This window comes from Centropristis striata, chromosome 23, assembly GCF_030273125.1.
Source record: "Centropristis striata isolate RG_2023a ecotype Rhode Island chromosome 23, C.striata_1.0, whole genome shotgun sequence".
NCBI classification, from domain to species: domain Eukaryota; kingdom Metazoa; phylum Chordata; class Actinopteri; order Perciformes; family Serranidae; genus Centropristis; species Centropristis striata.
This window is the reverse complement of record NC_081539.1, coordinates 4,517-25,746: the sequence shown is the minus strand read 5'-3', so window position 1 is coordinate 25,746 and position 21,230 is coordinate 4,517. Positions and strand designations below refer to the sequence as shown.

Sequence of the window (21,230 nt, the reverse complement as noted above, 5' to 3'; positions counted from 1 at the left end):
GAGACAGACAGACAGGAGGTCTCCACGGGTAGTCTGAGGAGAGACAGACAGGTGAGAGACAGACAGGAGGTCTCCACAGGTAGTCTGGGGAGAGACAGACAGGTGAGACAGACAGACAGGAGGTCTCAATGGGTAGTCTGGGGAGAGACAGACAGGTGAGACAGACAGACAGGAGGTCTCCACAGGTAGTCTGGGGAGAGACAGACAGGTGAGAGACAAACAGGAGGTCTCCACAGGTAGTCTGGGGAGAGACAGACAGGTGAGACAGACAGACAGGAGGTCTCCACAGGTAGTCTGGGGAGAGACAGACAGGTGAGACAGACAGACAGGATGTCTCCATGGGTAGTCTGGGGAGAGACAGACAGGTGAGAGACAGACAGGGGTTCCCCACCGGTAGTCTGGGGATCGACAGACAGGTGAGAGACAGACAGGTGAGACAGACAGACAGGAGGTCTCCACGGGTAGTCTGGGGAGAGACAGACAGGAGGTCTCCACAGGTAGTCTGGGGAGAGACAGACAGGTGAGACAGACAGACAGGAGGTCTCCACGGGTAGTCTGGGGAGAGACAGACAGGTGAGACAGACAGACAGGAGGTCTCCACGGGTAGTCTGGGGAGAGACAGACAGGTGAGACAGACAGACAGGAGGTCTCAATGGGTAGTCTTGGGAGAGACAGACTGGTGAGACAGACAGACAGGATGTCTCCACGGGTAGTCTGGGGAGAGACAGACAGGTGAGACAGACAGACAGGAGGTCTCCACGGGTAGTCTGGGGAGAGACAGACAGGTGAGACAGACAGACAGGAGGTCTCCACGGGTAGTCTGGGGAGAGACAGACAGGTGAGACAGACAGACAGGAGGTCTCAATGGGTAGTCTTGGGAGAGACAGACTGGTGAGACAGACAGACAGGACGTCTCCACAGGTAGTCTGGGGAGAGACAGACAGGTGAGACAGACAGACAGGAGGTCTCCACGGGTAGTCTGGGGAGAGACAGACAGGTGAAACAGACAGGAGGTCTCCACGGGTAGTCTGGGGAGAGACAGACAGGTGAGACAGACAGACAGGAGGTCTCAATGGGTAGTCTTGGGAGAGACAGACTGGTGAGACAGACAGACAGGACGTCTCCACGGGTAGTCTGGGGAGAGACAGACAGGTGAGACAGACAGACAGGAGGTCTCCACGGGTAGTCTGGGGAGAGACAGACAGGTGAGACAGACAGACAGGAGGTCTCCACGGGTAGTCTGGGGAGAGACAGACAGGTCAGACAGACAGACAGGAGGTCTCCACGGGTAGTCTGGGGAGAGACAGACAGGTGAGACAGACAGACAGGAGGTCTCCACGGGTAGTCTGGGGAGAGACAGACAGGAGGTCTCCACAGGTAGTCTGGGGAGAGACAGACAGGTGAGACAGACAGACAGGAGGTCTCCACGGGTAGTCTGGGGAGAGACAGACAGGTGAGACAGACAGACAGGAGGTCTCCACGGGTAGTCTGGGGAGAGACAGACAGGTGAGACAGACAGACAGGAGGTCTCAATGGGTAGTCTTGGGAGAGACAGACTGGTGAGACAGACAGACAGGACGTCTCCACGGGTAGTCTGGGGAGAGACAGACAGGTGAGACAGACAGACAGGAGGTCTCCACGGGTAGTCTGGGGAGAGACAGACAGGAGGTCTCCACGGGTAGTCTGGGGAGAGACAGACAGGTGAGACAGACAGACAGGAGGTCTCCACGGGTAGTCTGGGGAGAGACAGACAGGTGAGACAGACAGACAGGAGGTCTCCACGGGTAGTCTGGGGAGAGACAGACAGGTGAGACAGACAGACAGGAGGTCTCAATGGGTAGTCTTGGGAGAGACAGACTGGTGAGACAGACAGACAGGACGTCTCCACAGGTAGTCTGGGGAGAGACAGACAGGTGAGACAGACAGACAGGAGGTCTCCACGGGTAGTCTGGGGAGAGACAGACAGGTGAAACAGACAGGAGGTCTCCACGGGTAGTCTGGGGAGAGACAGACAGGTGAGACAGACAGACAGGAGGTCTCCACGGGCAGTCTGGGGAGAGACAGACAGGTGAGACAGACAGACAGGAGGTCTCCACGGGCAGTCTGGGGAGAGACAGACAGGTGAGACAGACAGACAGGAGGTCTCCACGGGTAGTCTGAGGAGAGACAGACAGGTGAGAGACAGACAGGAGGTCTCCACAGGTAGTCTGGGGAGAGACAGACAGGTGAGACAGACAGACAGGAGGTCTCAATGGGTAGTCTGGGGAGAGACAGACAGGTGAGACAGACAGACAGGAGGTCTCCACAGGTAGTCTGGGGAGAGACAGACAGGTGAGAGACAAACAGGAGGTCTCCACAGGTAGTCTGGGGAGAGACAGACAGGTGAGACAGACAGACAGGAGGTCTCCACAGGTAGTCTGGGGAGAGACAGACAGGTGAGACAGACAGACAGGATGTCTCCATGGGTAGTCTGGGGAGAGACAGACAGGTGAGAGACAGACAGGGGTTCCCCACCGGTAGTCTGGGGATCGACAGACAGGTGAGAGACAGACAGGTGAGACAGACAGACAGGAGGTCTCCACGGGTAGTCTGGGGAGAGACAGACAGGAGGTCTCCACAGGTAGTCTGGGGAGAGACAGACAGGTGAGACAGACAGACAGGAGGTCTCCACGGGTAGTCTGGGGAGAGACAGACAGGTGAGACAGACAGACAGGAGGTCTCCACGGGTAGTCTGGGGAGAGACAGACAGGTGAGACAGACAGACAGGAGGTCTCAATGGGTAGTCTTGGGAGAGACAGACTGGTGAGACAGACAGACAGGATGTCTCCACGGGTAGTCTGGGGAGAGACAGACAGGTGAGACAGACAGACAGGAGGTCTCCACGGGTAGTCTGGGGAGAGACAGACAGGTGAGACAGACAGACAGGAGGTCTCCACGGGTAGTCTGGGGAGAGACAGACAGGTGAGACAGACAGACAGGAGGTCTCAATGGGTAGTCTTGGGAGAGACAGACTGGTGAGACAGACAGACAGGACGTCTCCACAGGTAGTCTGGGGAGAGACAGACAGGTGAGACAGACAGACAGGAGGTCTCCACGGGTAGTCTGGGGAGAGACAGACAGGTGAAACAGACAGGAGGTCTCCACGGGTAGTCTGGGGAGAGACAGACAGGTGAGACAGACAGACAGGAGGTCTCCACGGGCAGTCTGGGGAGAGACAGACAGGTGAGACAGACAGACAGGAGGTCTCCACGGGCAGTCTGGGGAGAGACAGACAGGTGAGACAGACAGACAGGAGGTCTCCACGGGTAGTCTGAGGAGAGACAGACAGGTGAGAGACAGACAGGAGGTCTCCACAGGTAGTCTGGGGAGAGACAGACAGGTGAGACAGACAGACAGGAGGTCTCAATGGGTAGTCTGGGGAGAGACAGACAGGTGAGACAGACAGACAGGAGGTCTCCACAGGTAGTCTGGGGAGAGACAGACAGGTGAGAGACAAACAGGAGGTCTCCACAGGTAGTCTGGGGAGAGACAGACAGGTGAGACAGACAGACAGGAGGTCTCCATGGGTAGTCTGGGGAGAGACAGACAGGTGAGAGACAGACAGGGGTTCCCCACCGGTAGTCTGGGGATCGACAGACAGGTGAGAGACAGACAGGTGAGAGACAAACAGGAGGTCTCCACGGGTAGTCTGAGGAGAGACAGACAGGTGAGAGACAGACAGGAGTTCCCCACCGGTAGTCTGGGGAGAGACAGACAGGTGAGAGACAGACAGGTGAGAGACAAACAGGAGGTCTCCACGGGTAGTCTGAGGAGAGACAGACAGGTGAGAGACAGACAGGAGTTCCCCACCGGTAGTCTGGGGAGAGGGAGGGAAACTGCTAGCCTAGCTTAGCACAAAGACTGGGAGTGAAGGGAAACTGCTAGCCTGGCTTAGCATAAAGACTGGGAGTGAAGGGAAACTGCTAGCCTGGCTTAGCATAAAGACTGGGAGTGAAGGGAAACTGTTAGCCTAGCTTAGCACAAAGACTGGGAGTGAAGGGAAACTGCTAGCCTAGCTTAACATAAAGACCGGGAGTGAAGGGAAACTGTTAGCCTAGCTTGACACAAAGACTGGGAGTGAAGGGAAACTGCTAGCCTAGCTTAGCATATAGACTGGGAATGAAGGGAAACTGCTAGCCTAGCATAGCACAAAGACTGGGAGTGAAGGGAAGCTGCTAGCGTAGCTACCTGTGCAGGCAGCTGGAGGGAACCCGATGCAGAGCAGATACTGGAAGCACAGCAGCCCCGACAGGAAGTAGCAGTACCGCGGCCACACGGCGGCAATGCGCTTCCTGCTGCGCCGTGATAGGACACTGATGAGGCCGAGGGAGTGGCCTACGGCGAACAGATCCATCCGTTGACCAATCACGTTGACGGCCAACAGGAAGCAGGTCTGAGGAGCAGCAGAGTGATTGTCAACAGGAAGTCGTTAGCTTGTTGCTATGCTACGTTACCGAGCCGCTCACCTCCAGGCCGAACTTGTAGAAGAAGTAGTTCAGGAAGTACTTGATGCAGCTCAGGACACCATCGTCAAGGTGACACCTGGTGATGTCATGGAACAGGGTTCTGGTCGGGGGCGGGACTTCATTACGGCGGAGACGGTAGAGCTCCTGGTGGCGGTACACGGTCACCTCGAAGGCTAGCAGCGCTAGCATCACCAGGTTATACTGTGGAGGCAGGTTAGCATGATGCTAAGCTAACATCAGGTTGTACTGTGGAGACAGGTTAGCATGATGCTAAGCTATCAGCCCTAGCATCATCAGGTTATACTGTGGAGACAGGTTGGCATGATGCTAAGCTAACATCAGGTTATACTGTGGAGACAGGTTAGCATGATGCTAAGCTAATATCAGGTTATACTGTGGAGACAGGTTAGCATAATGCTAAGCTAACATCAGGTTATACTGTGGAGACAGGTTAGCAGGATGCTAAGCTAGCTCTGATGTCTCTCCTCACCCTCAGGTAGTCGAGCAGCTTCCCGTCCGTCTTGCGTAGCCCCACCCACTGGGCCGGGTCGACAGGACCAGAGTACAGGACAGAGTGAGACAGGTCCATACTGGAGTTACCTGGCTACAGAGAGACAGACAGGTATGACAGGCTGGTGAGTCAGACCGACGAGCTGTATCCTGAAGTCCAGGAAGGATCCTCCAACTGGATGTGAAGGATTCTCCGTCATGGACAGCTGAAGGACTGTCCTGATGTCCAGGATGCTCCAGAGGACAGAGTCCTTCAGAGACCAGGATCCTCCAGAGGACAGAGTCCTTCAGAGACCAGGATCCTCCAGAGGACAGAGTCCTTCAGAGACCGGGATCCTCCAGAGGACAGAGTCCTTCAGGGACCAGGATCCTCCAGAGGATAGAGTCCTTCAGAGACCAGGATCCTCCAGAGGACAGAGTCCTTCAGGGACCAGGATGCTCCAGAGGACAGAGTCCTTCAGAGACCAGGATCCTCCAGAGGACAGAGTCCTTCAGAGACCAGGATCCTCCAGAGGATCCTGTCTCTTATTATTGTTGTTATTGTTATTGTTATTATTATTATCTATTATTGTTATTTTTAAACAACTGTTATTGTTCTGTACTGTAAAATAAAAAATAACTAGGACTGCGCGCAGTACTGAACGGGCCCTCGCAGTACACGCGTGTCGGGGCATGCTGCCGTCGGGGTGTGTGCGTTACAGGGGCCAGTCTATACCACCCCTATGAATTTCATTGCCTTAAGTCTTATGGTCTGGGCACAGTGGCACTCATTTAATTAAACTGCCGCCAGAGCGCCACCTAGGGGCTGATCAATAATATCTTCAAGGGTTATCCTCAGGAGGGCATTGACAATAAGTATACCAAGTTTGGTGTTAATCCGACCAACCACTGTGCTCGGGGTAGGTGTAAAACATAATACTTCCTGTTGCCATCGGGGGGCGCTATGACTGTGTGTCAATATTGACATGAGGGTGTGTTTTGGGCTAGACCCTCATCACGTGTGTGAAATTTGGGACAGATTGGACAATGTATGGTCAAGTTATCCAGTGTGGTGTTAGATGGCGAGACGCCATATTTTGCGGCCATGCCACGCCCACATAGTGTGACCGTCGGTAAAGCTTTATACAACTTTTGATCCCAAAGGCCTTGTGATGCTACTGACAATGTTTGAAGTCAATCGGGTGAAATCTGTAGGAGGAGTTTGTTAAAGTATGCGGCATGGAAATGGGCAAAAACAACAGGAAACGCCATTTTCGATCCAAGATGGCCGACTTCCTGTACATTTTAGGGTATGGGTTCTTGAGACTTTTTGGTGCGTCTTGCCATGATACATGTATGTACCAAATTTCGTGTCTCTACGACATTCCTGTGCGAGGGGCTGAATTTTCTTGACTTTCAAGGGGGCGCTGTTGAGTCATTTTGCCACGCCCATTCCCGCGACCACTAGAATATGTAAATTTCAGCTGAGATTTATGTATATTCCAAAAATGGGGACTTCTTGAATATGATAAAGCCTCCAAAAAGGCGATTTACTTTTGTGAAAAAAAAGAATAACTAGGACTGCGCGCAGTACTGAACGGGCCCTCGCAGAGTGGAGCCGTCGGGGGAGGCGCCGTCAGGGGAGGGCACATCGGACGCAGCGATGTGGGCTCAGTCCCTATGCGTCCCAAATGGCGTGTGTCTCCTACCACTGTGCTCGGGGTAGGTGTAAAACATAATACTTGCTGTAGCCAGCAGGGGGCGCTATGACTGTGTGTCAATATTGACCCGTGGGTGTGTCCCGGGCTGGACCCTAATCACGTGTGTGAAATTTGGGACAGATTGGACAATGTATGGTCAAGTTATACTGCCTCGTGTGTTATGGCGAGATGCCATATTTTGCCGCCATGCCACGCCGACATAGTGTGACCGTCGGTTAAGATTTATACAACTTTTGATCCCAAAGGCCTTGTGATGGTACTGAGCAAATTTGAAGTAAATCGGGTGAAATCTGTAGGAGGAGTTCGTTAAAGTATACGACATGGAAATGGCCAAAAACAATGAATGCTGCGATTTTCAAACCAAGATGGCGGACTTCCGGTTTGGTTTGAGGTATGGGTCCAAGAGGCTTTTTGGTGCGTCTACACATGAAGCACGTGTGTACCAAATTTCGTGTCTGTACGTGAAACCTGCTGCTGGGGCTAGGCATAAAAGTTGTTACTTCCTGTTGCCAGCGGGGGGCGCAATGACAGTGTATCAATATTGACATGTGGGTGTGTTCAGAGGTGGACCCTCATCACGTGTGAGAAATTAGGGACAGATTGGACAATGTATAGTCAAGTTATACAGTCTCGTGTTTTCATATTTTGCCGCCATGCCACGCCCATATAGTGTGACGGTCAGTCAAGATTTTGAGTATGTTTCATCCCAAAGGCCTCATGATGACACTGACCAAGTTAGAAGTGGATAGGGTTTAATGGGTAGGAGTAATGCCTTCACGGTAGAAAAGTTTGTAGGGGGCGCTGGTGAGCCATTGTGCCACGCCCATTCCCGCAACCACTAGAATACGTAAATTTCACAAGAGATTTATGTATATTCCAAATATCAGGAGTTTTTGAATATGATAAAGGCCCCAAAAAGGCGATTCATTTGGGAGATGAATAATAATAATAATCCCTTCAATTACAATAGGGTCCTTGCACCGTTAGTGCTCGGTCCCTAATAAATCCCAGAACACATCTCCATGGTGAGTTCTGCTCCGCTGCTTTTATGAAACTAAGTAGCGGTTAAATTCATCCAGGATCAATTAAATATTCAGGTTTAATCCACTTTCTGGCTTTGACTTCCTAAATCGTGGAGATTCAACCTTAAAGCATCCTCTTCCATTTCCACAAATGTGTCAGAGTGCTGATATTAAAGACAAACTGAACTTAAATTGCGGCGCTGAATTTAAGCAGGACGTCCAATTACACAACGACACACAGCTGAACTCTGAAGGCTCCATTAGTCCATTACACCAGAGAAAGGAATGGCTCTGAAGGAAGGATCCTACCAAGGAAGGATCCCACCAAGGAAGGATCCCACCAAGGAAGGATCCCACCAAGGAAGGATCCTACCAAGGAAGGATCCCACCAAGGAAGGATCCCACCAAGGAAGGATCCTACCAAGGAAGGATCCTTAACTTTGGGATACAGCTACAGTCAGACAGGCAGTCAGACAGAGTGGTGGTGTTGCCGTGGTTACCATGGAGCAGTTGGAGGAGTATCTGATTGGCTGGACGGCGTTGAGCTGGTAGAGCATCTTACAGACGGTCAGCAGACAGGTCCACACGGTGCAGACGGCCGCCAGCAGGGGGCGCCATGGCCTGCAGGGCAGCGCCACCGCCACGCACAGCACGAACACCAGGTTCAACAGGCACACCTGGAGACAGACAGACAGGTTACACACAGCAGAAACACCAGGTTCAACAGGCACACCTGGAGAGAGACAGACAGGTTACAGACAGACAGGTTACACACAGCAGAAACACCAGGTTCAACAGGCACACCTGGAGAGAGACAGACAGGTTACAGACAGACAGGTTACACACAGCACAAACACCAGGTTCAACAGGCACACCTGGGGACAGACAGGTTCCAGACAGACAGACAGGTTACAAACAGACAGACAGACAGGCAGACAGACAGACAGGCAGACCTCCTTCACAGAGACCCAGATGATGTAGGAGGAGACGATCTTGACGATGTGCAGTTCCAGGAGCCACCAGAGGAGGTGCTGCAGGCGCTGCAGGGAGAGGAGGAGGCGCAGGAGGAGAACCGAGAGGCGGTCCACCACCAGCCGCCATGAGACCAGACCTGAGGAGGAGGACACACCTGGGTCAGGACCTGTCTCACCTGTCTCACCTGTCAGGAGGAGGAGCTTACCTTTAATTTGGTCAGACAGGGTTTCTCTCTCAAACATACAGGGGTACTCCTCCTCCTCCTCCTCCTCCTCCTCATCTCTCCATTTCTCCTCCTTCTCTTCTTCTCTCTCCCTCTGTCCTTTCTCCTCTAGGAGGATCTGAGGAGCTCCGCCCACCGACAGGTCGAACAGGCTGCCGTCAGAGTGTACCAACCTGCAGAGAGACAGACAGACAGTCAGACAGACAGACAGGTGGAGACAGACAGACAGACAGGACACCACAGACTGACCAGAACCAGATTACCTACAGAGGTCTATAGACTACCTACAGAGGTCTATAGACTACCTACAGAGGTCTATAGACTAACCACAGAGGTGTATAGACTACCTACAGTGGTCTGAGACTACCTACAGAGGTCTATAGACTACCTACAGAGTCTATAGACTACCTACAGTGGTCTGAGATTACCTACAGAGGTCTATAGACTAACCACAGAGGTCTATAGACTAACCACAGAGGTCTATAGACTACCTATAGAGGTCTATAGACTACCTACAGAGTCTATAGACTACCTACAGTGGTCTGAGACTACCTACAGAGGTCTATAAACTACCTACAGAGGTGTATAGACTACCTACGGAGGTCTATAGACTACCTACAGAGGTGTATAGACCACCTACAGAGGTGTATAGACTACCTACAGAGGTCTATAGACTAACCACAGAGGTCTATAGACTACCTACAGAGGTCTATAGACTACCCACAGAGGTCTATAGACTACCTACAGAGGTCTATAGACTAACCACAGAGGTCTATAGACTACCTACAGAGGTGTATAGACCACATACAGAGGTCTATAGACTACCTACAGAGGTCTATAGACTACCTACAGAGTTCTAGACTACCTACAGAGGTCTATAGACTACCTACAGAGGTCTATAGACTAACCACAGAGGTCTATAGACTACCTACAGAGGTCTATAGACTACCTACAGAGGTCTATAGACTACCTACAGAGGTGTATAGACCACATACAGAGGTCTATAGACTACCTACAGAGGTCTATAGACTACCTACAGAGGTCTATAGACTACCTACAGAGGTCTAGACTACCTACAGAGGTCTATAGACTACCTACAGAGGTGTATAGACCACCTACAGAGGTGTATAGACCACCTACAGAGGTCTGGGGTGACCCTCTTCTAGCTGACCTGTGACCTTTGACCTGTTACCTGGTGATGGTGCTGTTGTGAGTGTCCACCACCGTCTTCAGGTCGGTCAGCTGCAGGAACGGCTGGTGGAAGTAATGTAGGTGAACAATGCACACCTGGAAAACAAGAGACGAGGAGAGACGAGGAGAGACGAGGAGAGACAGAGAGACGAGGAGAGACGAGGAGAGACGAGGAGAGACAGAGAGACAGAGAGATGAGGAGAGACGAGGAGAGACAGAGAGACGAGGAGAGACGAGGAGAGACAGAGAGACGAGGAGAGACAGAGAGACGAGGAGAGACGAGGAGAGACGAGGAGAGACAGAGAGATGAGGAGAGACGAGGAGAGACAGAGAGACGAGGAGAGACAGAGAGACGAGGAGAGACAGAGAGACGAGGAGAGACGAGGAGAGACAGAGAGACGAGGAGAGACGAGGAGAGACAGAGAGACAAGGAGAGACAGAGAGACAGAGAGACGAGGAGAGACGAGGAGAGACAGAGAGACGAGGAGAGACAGAGAGACAAGGAGAGACAAGGAGAGACAAGGAGAGACAGAGAGACGAGGAGAGACAGAGAGACAGAGAGACGAGGAGAGACAGAGAGACAGAGAGACGAGGAGAGACGAGGAGAGACAGAGAGACGAGGAGAGACGAGGAGAGACAGAGAGACAAGGAGAGACAGAGAGACGAGGAGAGACAGAGAGACAGAGAGACGAGGAGAGACAGAGAGACGAGGAGAGACGAGGAGAGACAGAGAGACGAGGAGAGACAGAGAGACGAGGAGAGACAGAGAGACAGAGAGACGAGGAGAGACAGAGAGACGAGGAGAGACAGAGAGACAGAGAGACGAGGAGAGACAGAGAGACGAGGAGAGACGAGGAGAGACAGAGAGACGAGGAGAGAGAGACAGACAGACAGACAGACAGACAGACAGACAGACAGACAGACAGCTGTTAGAGCTCAGGGACGAGACGAGGACATCTGATGGTTCTGTAGGAACCTGAACAGTACCAGGAGGAACGCCGCAGGGATGAAGATCCTGGTGAAGAGAACCGGAACCGAGAACTTCTCCAAACCAACATCCTCCAACCTGCAGAGACACGACGGAGACGTTAGAGACACCCAGACCGGCGGAGATGTGTCCCTGTAGAGACCTGTAGAGACTAGAGACTTGTAGAGACTAGAGACCTGTAGAGACTAGAGACCTGTGGAGACTAGAGACCTGTAGAGACTAGAGACTTGTAGAGACTAGAGACCTGTAGAGACCTGTAGAGACTAGAGACCTGTAGAGACTAGAGACCTGTAGGGACCTGTAGAGACTAGAGACCTGTAGAGACTAGAGACCTGTAGAGACCTGTGGAGACTAGAGACCTGTAGAGACCTGTAGAGACTAGAGACTTGTAGAGACTAGAGACCTGTAGAGACTTGTGTACCTGTGGGTGCTCAGGCCGGTGTAGTGGCTCCAGGTCTGGGGGGACGAGGGGAACTGGAAGGTGTAGACCAGGATCAGAACCAACATGGAGTAAACCACCACGGCTACCCAGAAACCCCTGAGCATGGCACGCCACCGCTCGTAGTTCAACTACAGAGAGACAGACAGGTAGAGAGACAGACAGGCAGAGAGACAGACAGGTAGGTGCTGTCAGTTGTTTGATGGTGACAGAATGTTGAAGAACTCTGATGTTCTCATGTAGCAACGCTGCGTTTGTTGTTTCTTGATCAATAAAGTATTTCTGATTCTGATCAATATGTTCCCAGTTAAACACTGAGATGTTAACGCTCTATCTACTAACAGGTGTGGAGCATATTGATCCTGTCTGTGAAGTTTAACTGGGACAACCAGTTACCTGTGGCTCATAAACTGGTGAGTAAAACATCTTTATTATGAAGCTACGCACTCTGTGATACAGGAGGCTCCAGGTCAGTAGTCGACAGTACATTCAGTAGTAGTACTCACAGGTACTTGCAGTACTATCAGTACTCGTAGTACTCAGAGTATTGCAGTACTTGCAGTAGTGCTGGTAGTACAGCAGTATTACCTGGTAGAGGGCTACTCGTATACTGGTAGTACTGCAGTATTGCCTGGTAGAGGGCTACTCGTAGTACTAGTAGTACTGCAGTAGTACTCGTAGGACTCGTAGTACTTGTAGTACTGGTAGCACTGCAGTATTACCTGGTAGAGGGCTACTCGTAGTACTGGTAGTACTGCAGTATTGCCTGGTAGAGGGCTACTCGTAGTACTGGTAGTACGAGTAGGGTTAGGGCTAGGGTTCAGTATCTTGCTCAAGGATACTTCGACATGTAGCTGCCATGGTCGGGGATCGAACCACCAACCTTCCGGTTACCAACTGAGCCACAGTCTACCTGGTAGAGGTAGCTACTGGTAGTACTGGTAGTACTGGTAGTACTGCAGTATTTGTAGTATTTGCAGTATTACCTGGTAGAGGGCGGTGCAGCAGAGGAACATCACCATGTAAATCACTTTGTAGACGACGATTTTTCCTTCAAAACTGACGAAGAAGAACATCGTTCCACAGACGTAGATCCAGTATTTAACAAACATCCTCATCACCACGGCAACCAGCGCCTCCATCCTCACTCCTCCTCCTCCTCCCTGCAGGAGCAGCACCTCCTCATACGACACCTCCTCCTTCTGCACCTCCTCGTCCACACGCTGCTCCTCTAAACATCAGACAGACAGGTAAACATCAGACAGACAGGTGATCATCAGACAGACAGGTGAACATCAGACAGACAGGTGATCATCAGACAGACAGGTGAACATCAGACAGACAGGTGAACATCAGACAGACAGGTGAACATCAGACAGACAGGTGATCATCAGACAGACAGGTGAACATCAGACAGACAGGTGAACATCAGACAGACAGGTCACAGGTAAGTTAGACAGGCGTCTCACCCTCTGAGTGAACAGTGACGGTCGACAGCTGTCTGTCTCTCTGCCTGTCTCTCTTCTCAGTGATCGACTGGCGTAGCAGCAACCAGAAGCTCAGCAGACACAACAACTGCAACAACAACAACAACAACAACAACAATAAACAACTGCAACAACAATAAACAACACCAATAAACTGGTAGTATTAGTACTGGTAGTATTTGTACTAGTACTCATAGTACTGGTAGTACTGGAAGTATTTGTACTAGTACTCGTAGTATTAGAGGTACTAGTCCTGGTAGTATTTGTGGTATTTGTAGTAGTAGTAGTAGTAGTAGTATTTGTACCTTGGAGGCCAGGTCCCTGCATGGCTCCTGTTAGTACTGGTAGTATTTGTGGCATTAGTATTTGTAATATTAGTAATATTAGTACTGGTAATATTTGTAGTATTAGAATTTGTAGAATTAGTAGTACTAGTACTAGTAGTAATTGTAATATTAGTAGTACTAGTACTGGTAGTAATTGTAATATGAGTAGTACTAGTTACTACTAATACCTACCTAGTACTAGTACCTTGGAGGCCAGCTCCCTGCAGGGCTCCTGTTGCCGTGGTATTAGTATTAGTAATATTTCTAGTACTGGTAGTATTTGTACTAGTACTTGTAGAATTTGTACCTTGGAGGCCAGCTCCCTGCAGGGCTCCTGTTGCCGTGGTATTAGTATTAGTAGTATTTGTAGAACTGGTAGTATTTGTACTAGTACTTGTAGTATTTGTACCTTGGAGGCCAGCTCCTTGCAGGACTCCTGTTGCCGTGGTATTAGTATTAGTAGTATTTGTAGTACTTGTAGTATTTGTACCTTGGAGGCCAGCTCCCTGCAGGGCTCCTGTTGCCGTGGTATTAGTATTAGTAGTATTTGTAGTACTGGTAGTATTTGTACTAGTACTTGTAGTATTTGTACCTTGGAGGCCAGCTCCCTGCAGGGCTCCTGTTACCGTGGTATTAGTATTAGTAGTATTTGTAGTACTTGTAGTATTTGTACCTTGGAGGCCAGCTCCCTTCAGGGCTCCTGTTGCCGTGGTATTAGTATTAGTAGTATTTGTAGTACTTGTAGTATTTGTACCTTGGAGGCCAGCTCCCTGCAGGGCTCCTGTTGCCGTGGTATTAGTATTAGTAGTATTTGTAGTACTTGTAGTATTTGTACCTTGGAGGCCAGCTCCCTGCAGGGCTCCTGTTGCCGTGGTATTAGTATTAGTAGTGTTTGTAGTACTTGTAGTATTTGTACCTTGGAGGCCAGCTCCCTGCAGGGCTCCTGTTGCCGTGGTATTGGTATTAGTAGTGTTTGTAGTACTTGTAGTATTTGTACCTTGGAGGCCAGCTCCCTGCAGGGCTCCTGTTGCCGTGGAAACAGCCCGGGGACCTCCTGCACGGCGGGGAAGCTGTAGACGTACTGCAGGACGACCAGCAGGTTGCCGTAGGCGACCAGCCAGGGCGATGACATCAGCGTGTAGCGGCGGCGCTCCCGGCTCATCCAGAGGACGCAGGACCAGACGAGCAGCACCAGGGACAGCCACGACACGTAGGACACGGGCCACGCCATCATGGCCACCAGAGCCGCCAGGTAGCTCTGCCTCAGCAGGAAGCTGAACGCCACGGAGGAGGCGGGGCCAGGACGCTCCTCGCCACGCCTCCTCTCCTGCTCCTCCTCCTGCTCCTCCTCGTCCCATCCGTCTCCGTCAAACACACACGTCTCCAACGTGTCTGCAGCGTCACGCCAACATTTAATGACATCATCAATACACCTGTGACATCATTGTTAGTGTGTATGTGTGATTAACTCACCTGATTGGCTGAGAGAGTAGTGAGGCGTGGAGTCAACATCCAATCCCAGGGCTGTGCTCTGGGTGGGCGGGGCAAAGGAGTCAGAGGGACTCTCATTGGTGGAAGACACCAGAGCCTAGAGACAGAGACAGACAGACAGATCGAGAGACAGACAGACAGAGAGACAGACAGGTAGAGAGACAGACAGGTAGAGAGACAGACAGACAGACAGACAGACAGACAGACAGGTAGAGAGACAGACAGACAGACAGGTCGAGAGACAGACAGGTAGAGAGACAGACAGACAGGTAAAGAGACAGACAGGTAGAGAGACAGACAGACAGAGAGACAGACAGACAGAGAGACAGACAGGTAGAGAGACAGACAGACAGAGAGACAGACAGACAGACAGGTCGAGAGACAGACAGACAGACAGACAGACAGGTAGAGAGACAGACAGACAGACAGACAGACAGACAGACAGACAGACAGACAGGTCGAGAGACAGACAGACAGACAGGTAGAGAGACAGACAGACAGACAGACAGACAGACAGACAGACAGGTCGACAGACAGACAGACAGACAGACAGACAGACAGACAGGTAGAGAGACAGACAGACAGGCAGAGAGACAGAGAGACAGGCAGACAGACAGACAGACAGACAGACAGACAGACAGGTAGAGAGACAGACAGACAGGCAGAGAGACAGAGAGACAGGCAGAGAGACAGACAGACAGGCAGAGAGGCAGAGAGACAGGCAGAGAGACAGACAGACAGGCAGAAAGACAAGTAGAGAGACAGACAGGTAGAGAGACAGACAGGCAGAGAGACAGAGAGACAGACAGACAGACAGACAGACAGACAGACAGGTAGAGAGACAGACAGAGACGTCACTTCAAACTTAAACTTATTTAATTTACTTATTAACTGATTATTATTAAACCTTAAACCATAACTCCTCCAGGAATCTCCTCCTCCCCGCGGTGGAGCAGTGGCCCAGGCTGAGTGGGTGTGGGGATGCTCACAACTCCCCCAGGGGTTGTGAGCATCCCCACACCCACCCACCCACCTGGGGGGGTTGTGAGCATCCCCACACCCACCCACCCACCTGGGGGGGTTGTGAGTATCCCCACACCCACCCACCCACCTGCGGGGGTTGTGAGCATCCCCACACCCACCCACCCACCTGGGGGGGTTGTGAGCATCCCCACACCCACCCACCTGGGGGGTTTGTGAGTATCCCCACACCCACCCACCCACCTGGGGGGGTTGTTTTCATGCATTATTATTTTTGGAGCTATGATAGTTTATTCGAAAAACTCTCACTTTACTGCTTAAGGTCCCTAAACGGTCCCTCTCATAAAAGTCTAATATGTGATATATAAATATTTTTTTCACTTTCACCGCATCAAATCTTTTCCACAACTTCAGACCTACCCATAGATATGAAGTTTTTCATAATTTTTTGTATTTATTAAGCCCTTTTTGTCATAATATAATATTATAATATAATAAGCTGTGGTCACTGTGAGGTGAATTTTACATGCATGTGCTCCACATTTGGTGCACTGGTCTCACACCTTTCTACGCTCTGAGCACAAGACACACTTTCATACAATTAGCCCTAAACAGACCGATATATTGAGAATCAAAAACATAAAAATAGCATAATGTACACATATTGTCCCTAATGTGCCTCGAGGGTTAATCCGGCCAACACGTCCTCCGCAGAGGAGGCAGAGTCTGACGACTCATCAGAATCCCTGGCAGAGGTGGTTAAAAAGCTGCCCGGCGGCAAGGCACCAGGGTTGGATGAGATTCTCCCTGAGATGCTGAAGGCTCTGGACTCTGTTGGGCTGTCATGGTTGACACGCTTCTTCAGTGTTGGGTGGAGGTCTGGGACAGTGCCAGTGGAGTGGCAGACCGGGGTGGTGGTTCCCAGTTTTAAAAAGGGACCGGAGGGTGTTCCAGTTACCGTGGACTCACACTGCTCAGCCTCCCGGGAAAGTAGAACAGATCGTGAGATGGACAGGCGGTTTGGTGCGGGCGTTGTACCGGACCTTCGTGGTGAAGAAGGAGCTGAGCCTGAAGGCAAAGCTCTCGATTTACCGCTCAATCTATGTTCCAACCCTCACCTATGGTCATGAGCTTTGGGTAGTGACCAAAAGAACGAGATCGTGGATACAAGCGGCTGAAATGAGTTTCCTCCGTAGGGTGGCTGGGCTCAGCCTTAGAGATAGGGGGAGGAGCTCAGACATCCGGAGGGAGCTCGGAGTAGAGCCGCTGCTCCTTCTCCTCTAAAGGAGTCAGCTGAGGAGGTTTGGGCATCTGGTAAGGATCCTCCCGGGCGCCTCCCGTTAGAGGAGTTCCAGGTCCAACTGGTAGGAGGCCCCGGGGAAGACCCAGAACACGGTGGAGGGATTACATCTCTCTCCTGGCCTGGGAACGCCTCGGGGTGGCTGGGAGAGGGACGCCTGGAACGCCCTGCTTAGCCTGCTGCCCCCGCGACCCGGCCCCGGATAAGCGGACGAGAATGGATGGATGGGCAAAAACCATAATAATAGCAACAACAACAACAGTAATAATAGTAACAGTAAAATCAATAATAACAATAATCACAACAATAATAAGGTGACCTCAGGTGGTCAGGTGATCTTACGTCTCTGTGCGGACGCTCGTGTCCTCTCCTCCACAGCTCCCTCCGCCTCTCCGCTGTGATGTCACCACTGACATCATCACTCAGGTTGCTGGTGGTGGTGATGATGTCACAGCTCCCGCTGATGGCTGACCCCGCCCCTTCCACAACATGCCCCCCATCGCCGCCAATCAGCTGTAGAGACACGTGATCAATCAGCCAATCAGATCCTGTGATGACATCACCTGGTGACCTGGACCTGTTCTCAGGTGTGTCCCAGCTGTGTCCCAGGTGTGTCCAGGAGTGTCCCAGGTGTGTGTCCCAAGTATGTCTCAGGTGTGTGTCTCAGGTGTGTGTCCCAGGTGTGTCCCAGGTGTGTGTCTCAGGTGTGTGTCCCAGGTGTGTCCAGGTGTGTCCCAGGTGTGTCCCAGGTGTGTCCCAGGTGTGTCCCAGGTGTGTTTCTCAGGTGTGTGTCCCAGGTGTGTGTCCCAGGTGTGTCCAGGAGTGTCCCAGGTGTGTGTCCCAAGTATGTCTCAGGTGTGTGTCTCAGGTGTGTGTCCCAGGTGTGTCCCAGGTGTGTGTCTCAGGTGTGTGTCCCAGGTGTGTCCAGGTGTGTCCCAGGTGTGTCTCAGGTGTGTGTCCCAGGTTTGTCCAGGTGTGTCTCAGGTGTGTCTCAGGTGTGTGTCCCAGGTTTGTCCAGGTGTGTCTCAGGTGTGTCTCAGGTGTGTGTCCCAGGTGTGTCCAGGTGTGTCCCAGGTGTGTCCCAGGTATGTCCCAGGTGTGTTTCTCAGGTGTGTGTCCCAGGTGTGTGTCCCAGGTGTGTCCAGGTGTGTCTCAGGTGTGTGTCTCAGGTGTGTGTCCCAGGCGTGTGTCCCAGGTGTGTCTCAGGTTTGTGTCTCAGGTGTGTGTCCCAGGTGTGTCCAGGTGTGTCCCAGGTGTGTGTCTCAGGCGTGTGTCCCAGGTGTTTCCCAAGTGTGTCCCAGGTGTGTGTCTCAGGTGTGTGTCCCAGGTGTGTCCCAGGTGTGTCTCACCTGGTTCCTCCTCAGACTGGCCGTGGTGTTGTAGAGCAGCAGCAGCATCAGAGGGCTGCTGAAGTGAAACCAGCTGAGGTCAGGGTTCACCTGCAGCCTCCAGGGGGCAGCACAGTCCCCCGAGACCACCGAGACCAGACCCAGCACCCTGCAGGGGATCAATACCTGATCAATACCTGATCAAGATCTCCACCTCCTCTCTCCCTCTCCACTTCCTCCTCTCCCTCTCCCTCTCCACCTCCTCCTCCTCCTCTACTCCTCCTCCTCCTCTCCCTCTTCACCTCCTCCTCTCCCTCTCCACCTCCTCCTCCTGCTCTCCATCTGTACCTCCTCCTCTCCCTCTTCACCTCCTGCTCTCCCTCTCTACCTCCTCCTCCTCCTCTCCCTCTTCACCTCCTACTCTCCCTCTCTTCCTCTCCCTCTCCACCTCCTCCCCTCCTCCTCCTCCTCTCCCCCCGTACCTCCTCCTGCGCCTCCTCCTCCTCCTATGATGAGTGTGTTACCTGTGAAGGAGTGTTACCTGGCGGAGGTGCTGTTGGGAGGCCACGCCTCTTGCAGCGAGGGCAGCTGGTAGCAGTAGAGGAGCAGGAGGTGGGAGGAGGAGTAGCCCAGTGACATCACAGAGACACACCAAAAGAGGAGGGGGGGCACCTGGCCAGACCACGCCCACCAGGAGCACAACACCTGGAAGGAGATCAGGTAGGGGAGGGAGGAGAGGGAGGGGAGCAGGATCCCTGGGGGGGGGGGGCAGGAGGAGAGGAGAGGAGTAGGAGAGGAGGAGGTGGAGAGGAAAAGGAGGAGGAGAGGAAGAGGAGGAGGAGAGGAGGAGGTGGAGAGGAAGAGGAGGAGGAGGAGGTGAGAGGTACTGGTTACCTGTGAGTGGTCTACTGGTTACGTGTGAGTGGTCTACTGGGTTCTACTGGTTACCTGTGAGTGTTCTACTGGTTACCTGTGAGTGCTCTACTGGGTTCTACTGTTCTCCTGATTACCTGTGAGTAGTCTACTGGGTTCGACTGGGTTCTACTGGTTACCTGTGAGTGTTCTACTGGGTTCTATTGGTTACCTGTGAGTGGTCTACTGGGTTCTACTGGTTACCTGTGAGTGATCTACTGGGTTCTCCTGGTTACCTGTGAGTGGTCTACTGGGTTCTACTGGGTTCTACTGGTTACCTGTGTGGGTAATACTGATTACCTGTGAGTGGTCTACTGGGTTCTACTGCCATTTGTGCAAGATGGCGGCGCGCACAGTCGCAGCGGCCTGGAGCTCTACCTCTAGTTGTCGGCTTTTCGTGTTTTTCGTGTTTCTCGTAATGTTTACTTTTTGTACTGTAAGCCTTTCCCTCCAACTGGGAACGAACATCACCTACAGCCGAATGCACATCTTGAATATTCGGGATATAAACTACATTCCACCCCTTGCAACTGCTATACCGGAGGAGCTGCTCCGTACATCGGTGCCTGCCTGGTTAACAAGCCGACGCAGCAAGCACCGCAGACGGCGACGGGAGAGAAAGACAAAGCGGGACAAGCGGGGCGGCATCCAAGCTAGGCTAAGGAGCTCACCGGATCGACCAGCTTTGCCCAGCCTGTTCATAGCGAACGCCCAGTCCATTGTCAACAAGATCGACGAACTCAGACTGAGGCGTCACTCCAACAGGATGAACAGCTGTGCTTCTCTCTTCACCGAAACCTGGCTGAACCCGAACATCCCTGACGCTGCTACGAGCTAGCAGGCCGGACTGTTTACCGAGCGGACCGAACAGCTGACTCCGGTAAGGATAAAGGCGGCGGTGTCTGCATATACGTGTGCAACTCATGGTGCAACACAACTGACATTGTAGAGACATTTTGCTCCCCGGATTTGGAGTTTATTACAGTTAAATGCAGACCGTTTCATCTGCCAAGGGAGTTTACAGTGGTGTTCTTAACTGCTGTTTACATACCACCACAAGCTAACGCTAAGCTAGCACTGGCTACTCTGCATGATGCTATCCAACAGCTGAAAAACAACCACCCAGACGGTGTGTTTATAATAGCAGGCGACTTTAACCACGCCAAGCTGAAGACTGTAATGCCAACATTTCACAAGTTTATTGACTTTCCGACCAGAGGCAATAATATCTTGGACCAGGTCTACTGCAACATTGCTAAAGGCTACAAAGCGTCCCCCTCTCCCCATCTGGGCCGATCCGATCACATCAGTCTGCACTTAACACCTGCATACAAACCCCTCATTGCAAGGTCTAAACCTACAGTTCGCACCATCACTGCCTAGCCAGACGGAGCCATGGACAGGCAACAGGACTGCTTTGGGTACACCGATTGGGACATCTTTAAACAGGCTGCCAATGACAACAACCACATAGACCTCAACACCTACACCTCATCAGTATTGGACTACATCACCTTCTGTATGAACAGTGTCACCACACAGAAGTCAATACTTACACTCCCCAACCATAAGCCATGGATGAATGGCGCTGTAACTGGTCTGCTGAAGGCCCGGGATGCAGCTTTCCACTCAGGTGATGCAGAGGCCTACAGAACAGCAAGGTCCACTCTGAGTAAGGGCATCAGGGAAGCAAAGCACCGCTACACAAAGCGTATTGAGGAGCATTTTAACAGCTCGGACTCTCGACGCGTGTGGCAGGGCATCAGAACTGTGACTGGCTACAACAGCAGCAGCTCCACCCAGGCTCAAAGTCCATCCCTCCCTGACGACCTAAACTGCTTTTTTGCCAGGT

The 21,230-nt window shown here is 52.0% G+C and overlaps 1 protein-coding gene across 1 annotated transcript in view; it reads right to left on the bottom strand.

Moving 5' to 3' along the window:
- The window catches only part of LOC131962381 (piezo-type mechanosensitive ion channel component 2-like), a 48,522-nt gene extending 28,813 nt beyond the window's left edge, over positions 1-19,709 (bottom strand). Inside the window, exons 1-17 of the mRNA XM_059327378.1 lie at positions 19,679-19,709; positions 19,008-19,221; positions 18,488-18,635; positions 17,481-17,651; positions 14,840-14,954; positions 14,364-14,758; positions 13,023-13,128; positions 12,540-12,784; positions 11,536-11,684; positions 11,114-11,192; positions 10,128-10,222; positions 8,918-9,108; positions 8,691-8,848; positions 8,238-8,414; positions 4,996-5,109; positions 4,506-4,706; positions 4,228-4,432 (exon numbers count right to left, since the gene is read on the bottom strand). Of these exons, the coding sequence (XP_059183361.1) occupies positions 4,228-4,432; positions 4,506-4,706; positions 4,996-5,109; positions 8,238-8,414; positions 8,691-8,848; positions 8,918-9,108; positions 10,128-10,222; positions 11,114-11,192; positions 11,536-11,684; positions 12,540-12,784; positions 13,023-13,128; positions 14,364-14,758; positions 14,840-14,954; positions 17,481-17,651; positions 18,488-18,635; positions 19,008-19,221; positions 19,679-19,709 (2,794 nt within the window). The remainder of the gene's footprint in view (positions 1-4,227; positions 4,433-4,505; positions 4,707-4,995; positions 5,110-8,237; positions 8,415-8,690; positions 8,849-8,917; positions 9,109-10,127; positions 10,223-11,113; positions 11,193-11,535; positions 11,685-12,539; positions 12,785-13,022; positions 13,129-14,363; positions 14,759-14,839; positions 14,955-17,480; positions 17,652-18,487; positions 18,636-19,007; positions 19,222-19,678) is intronic.
- Positions 19,710-21,230: the final 1,521 nt, after the last annotated feature.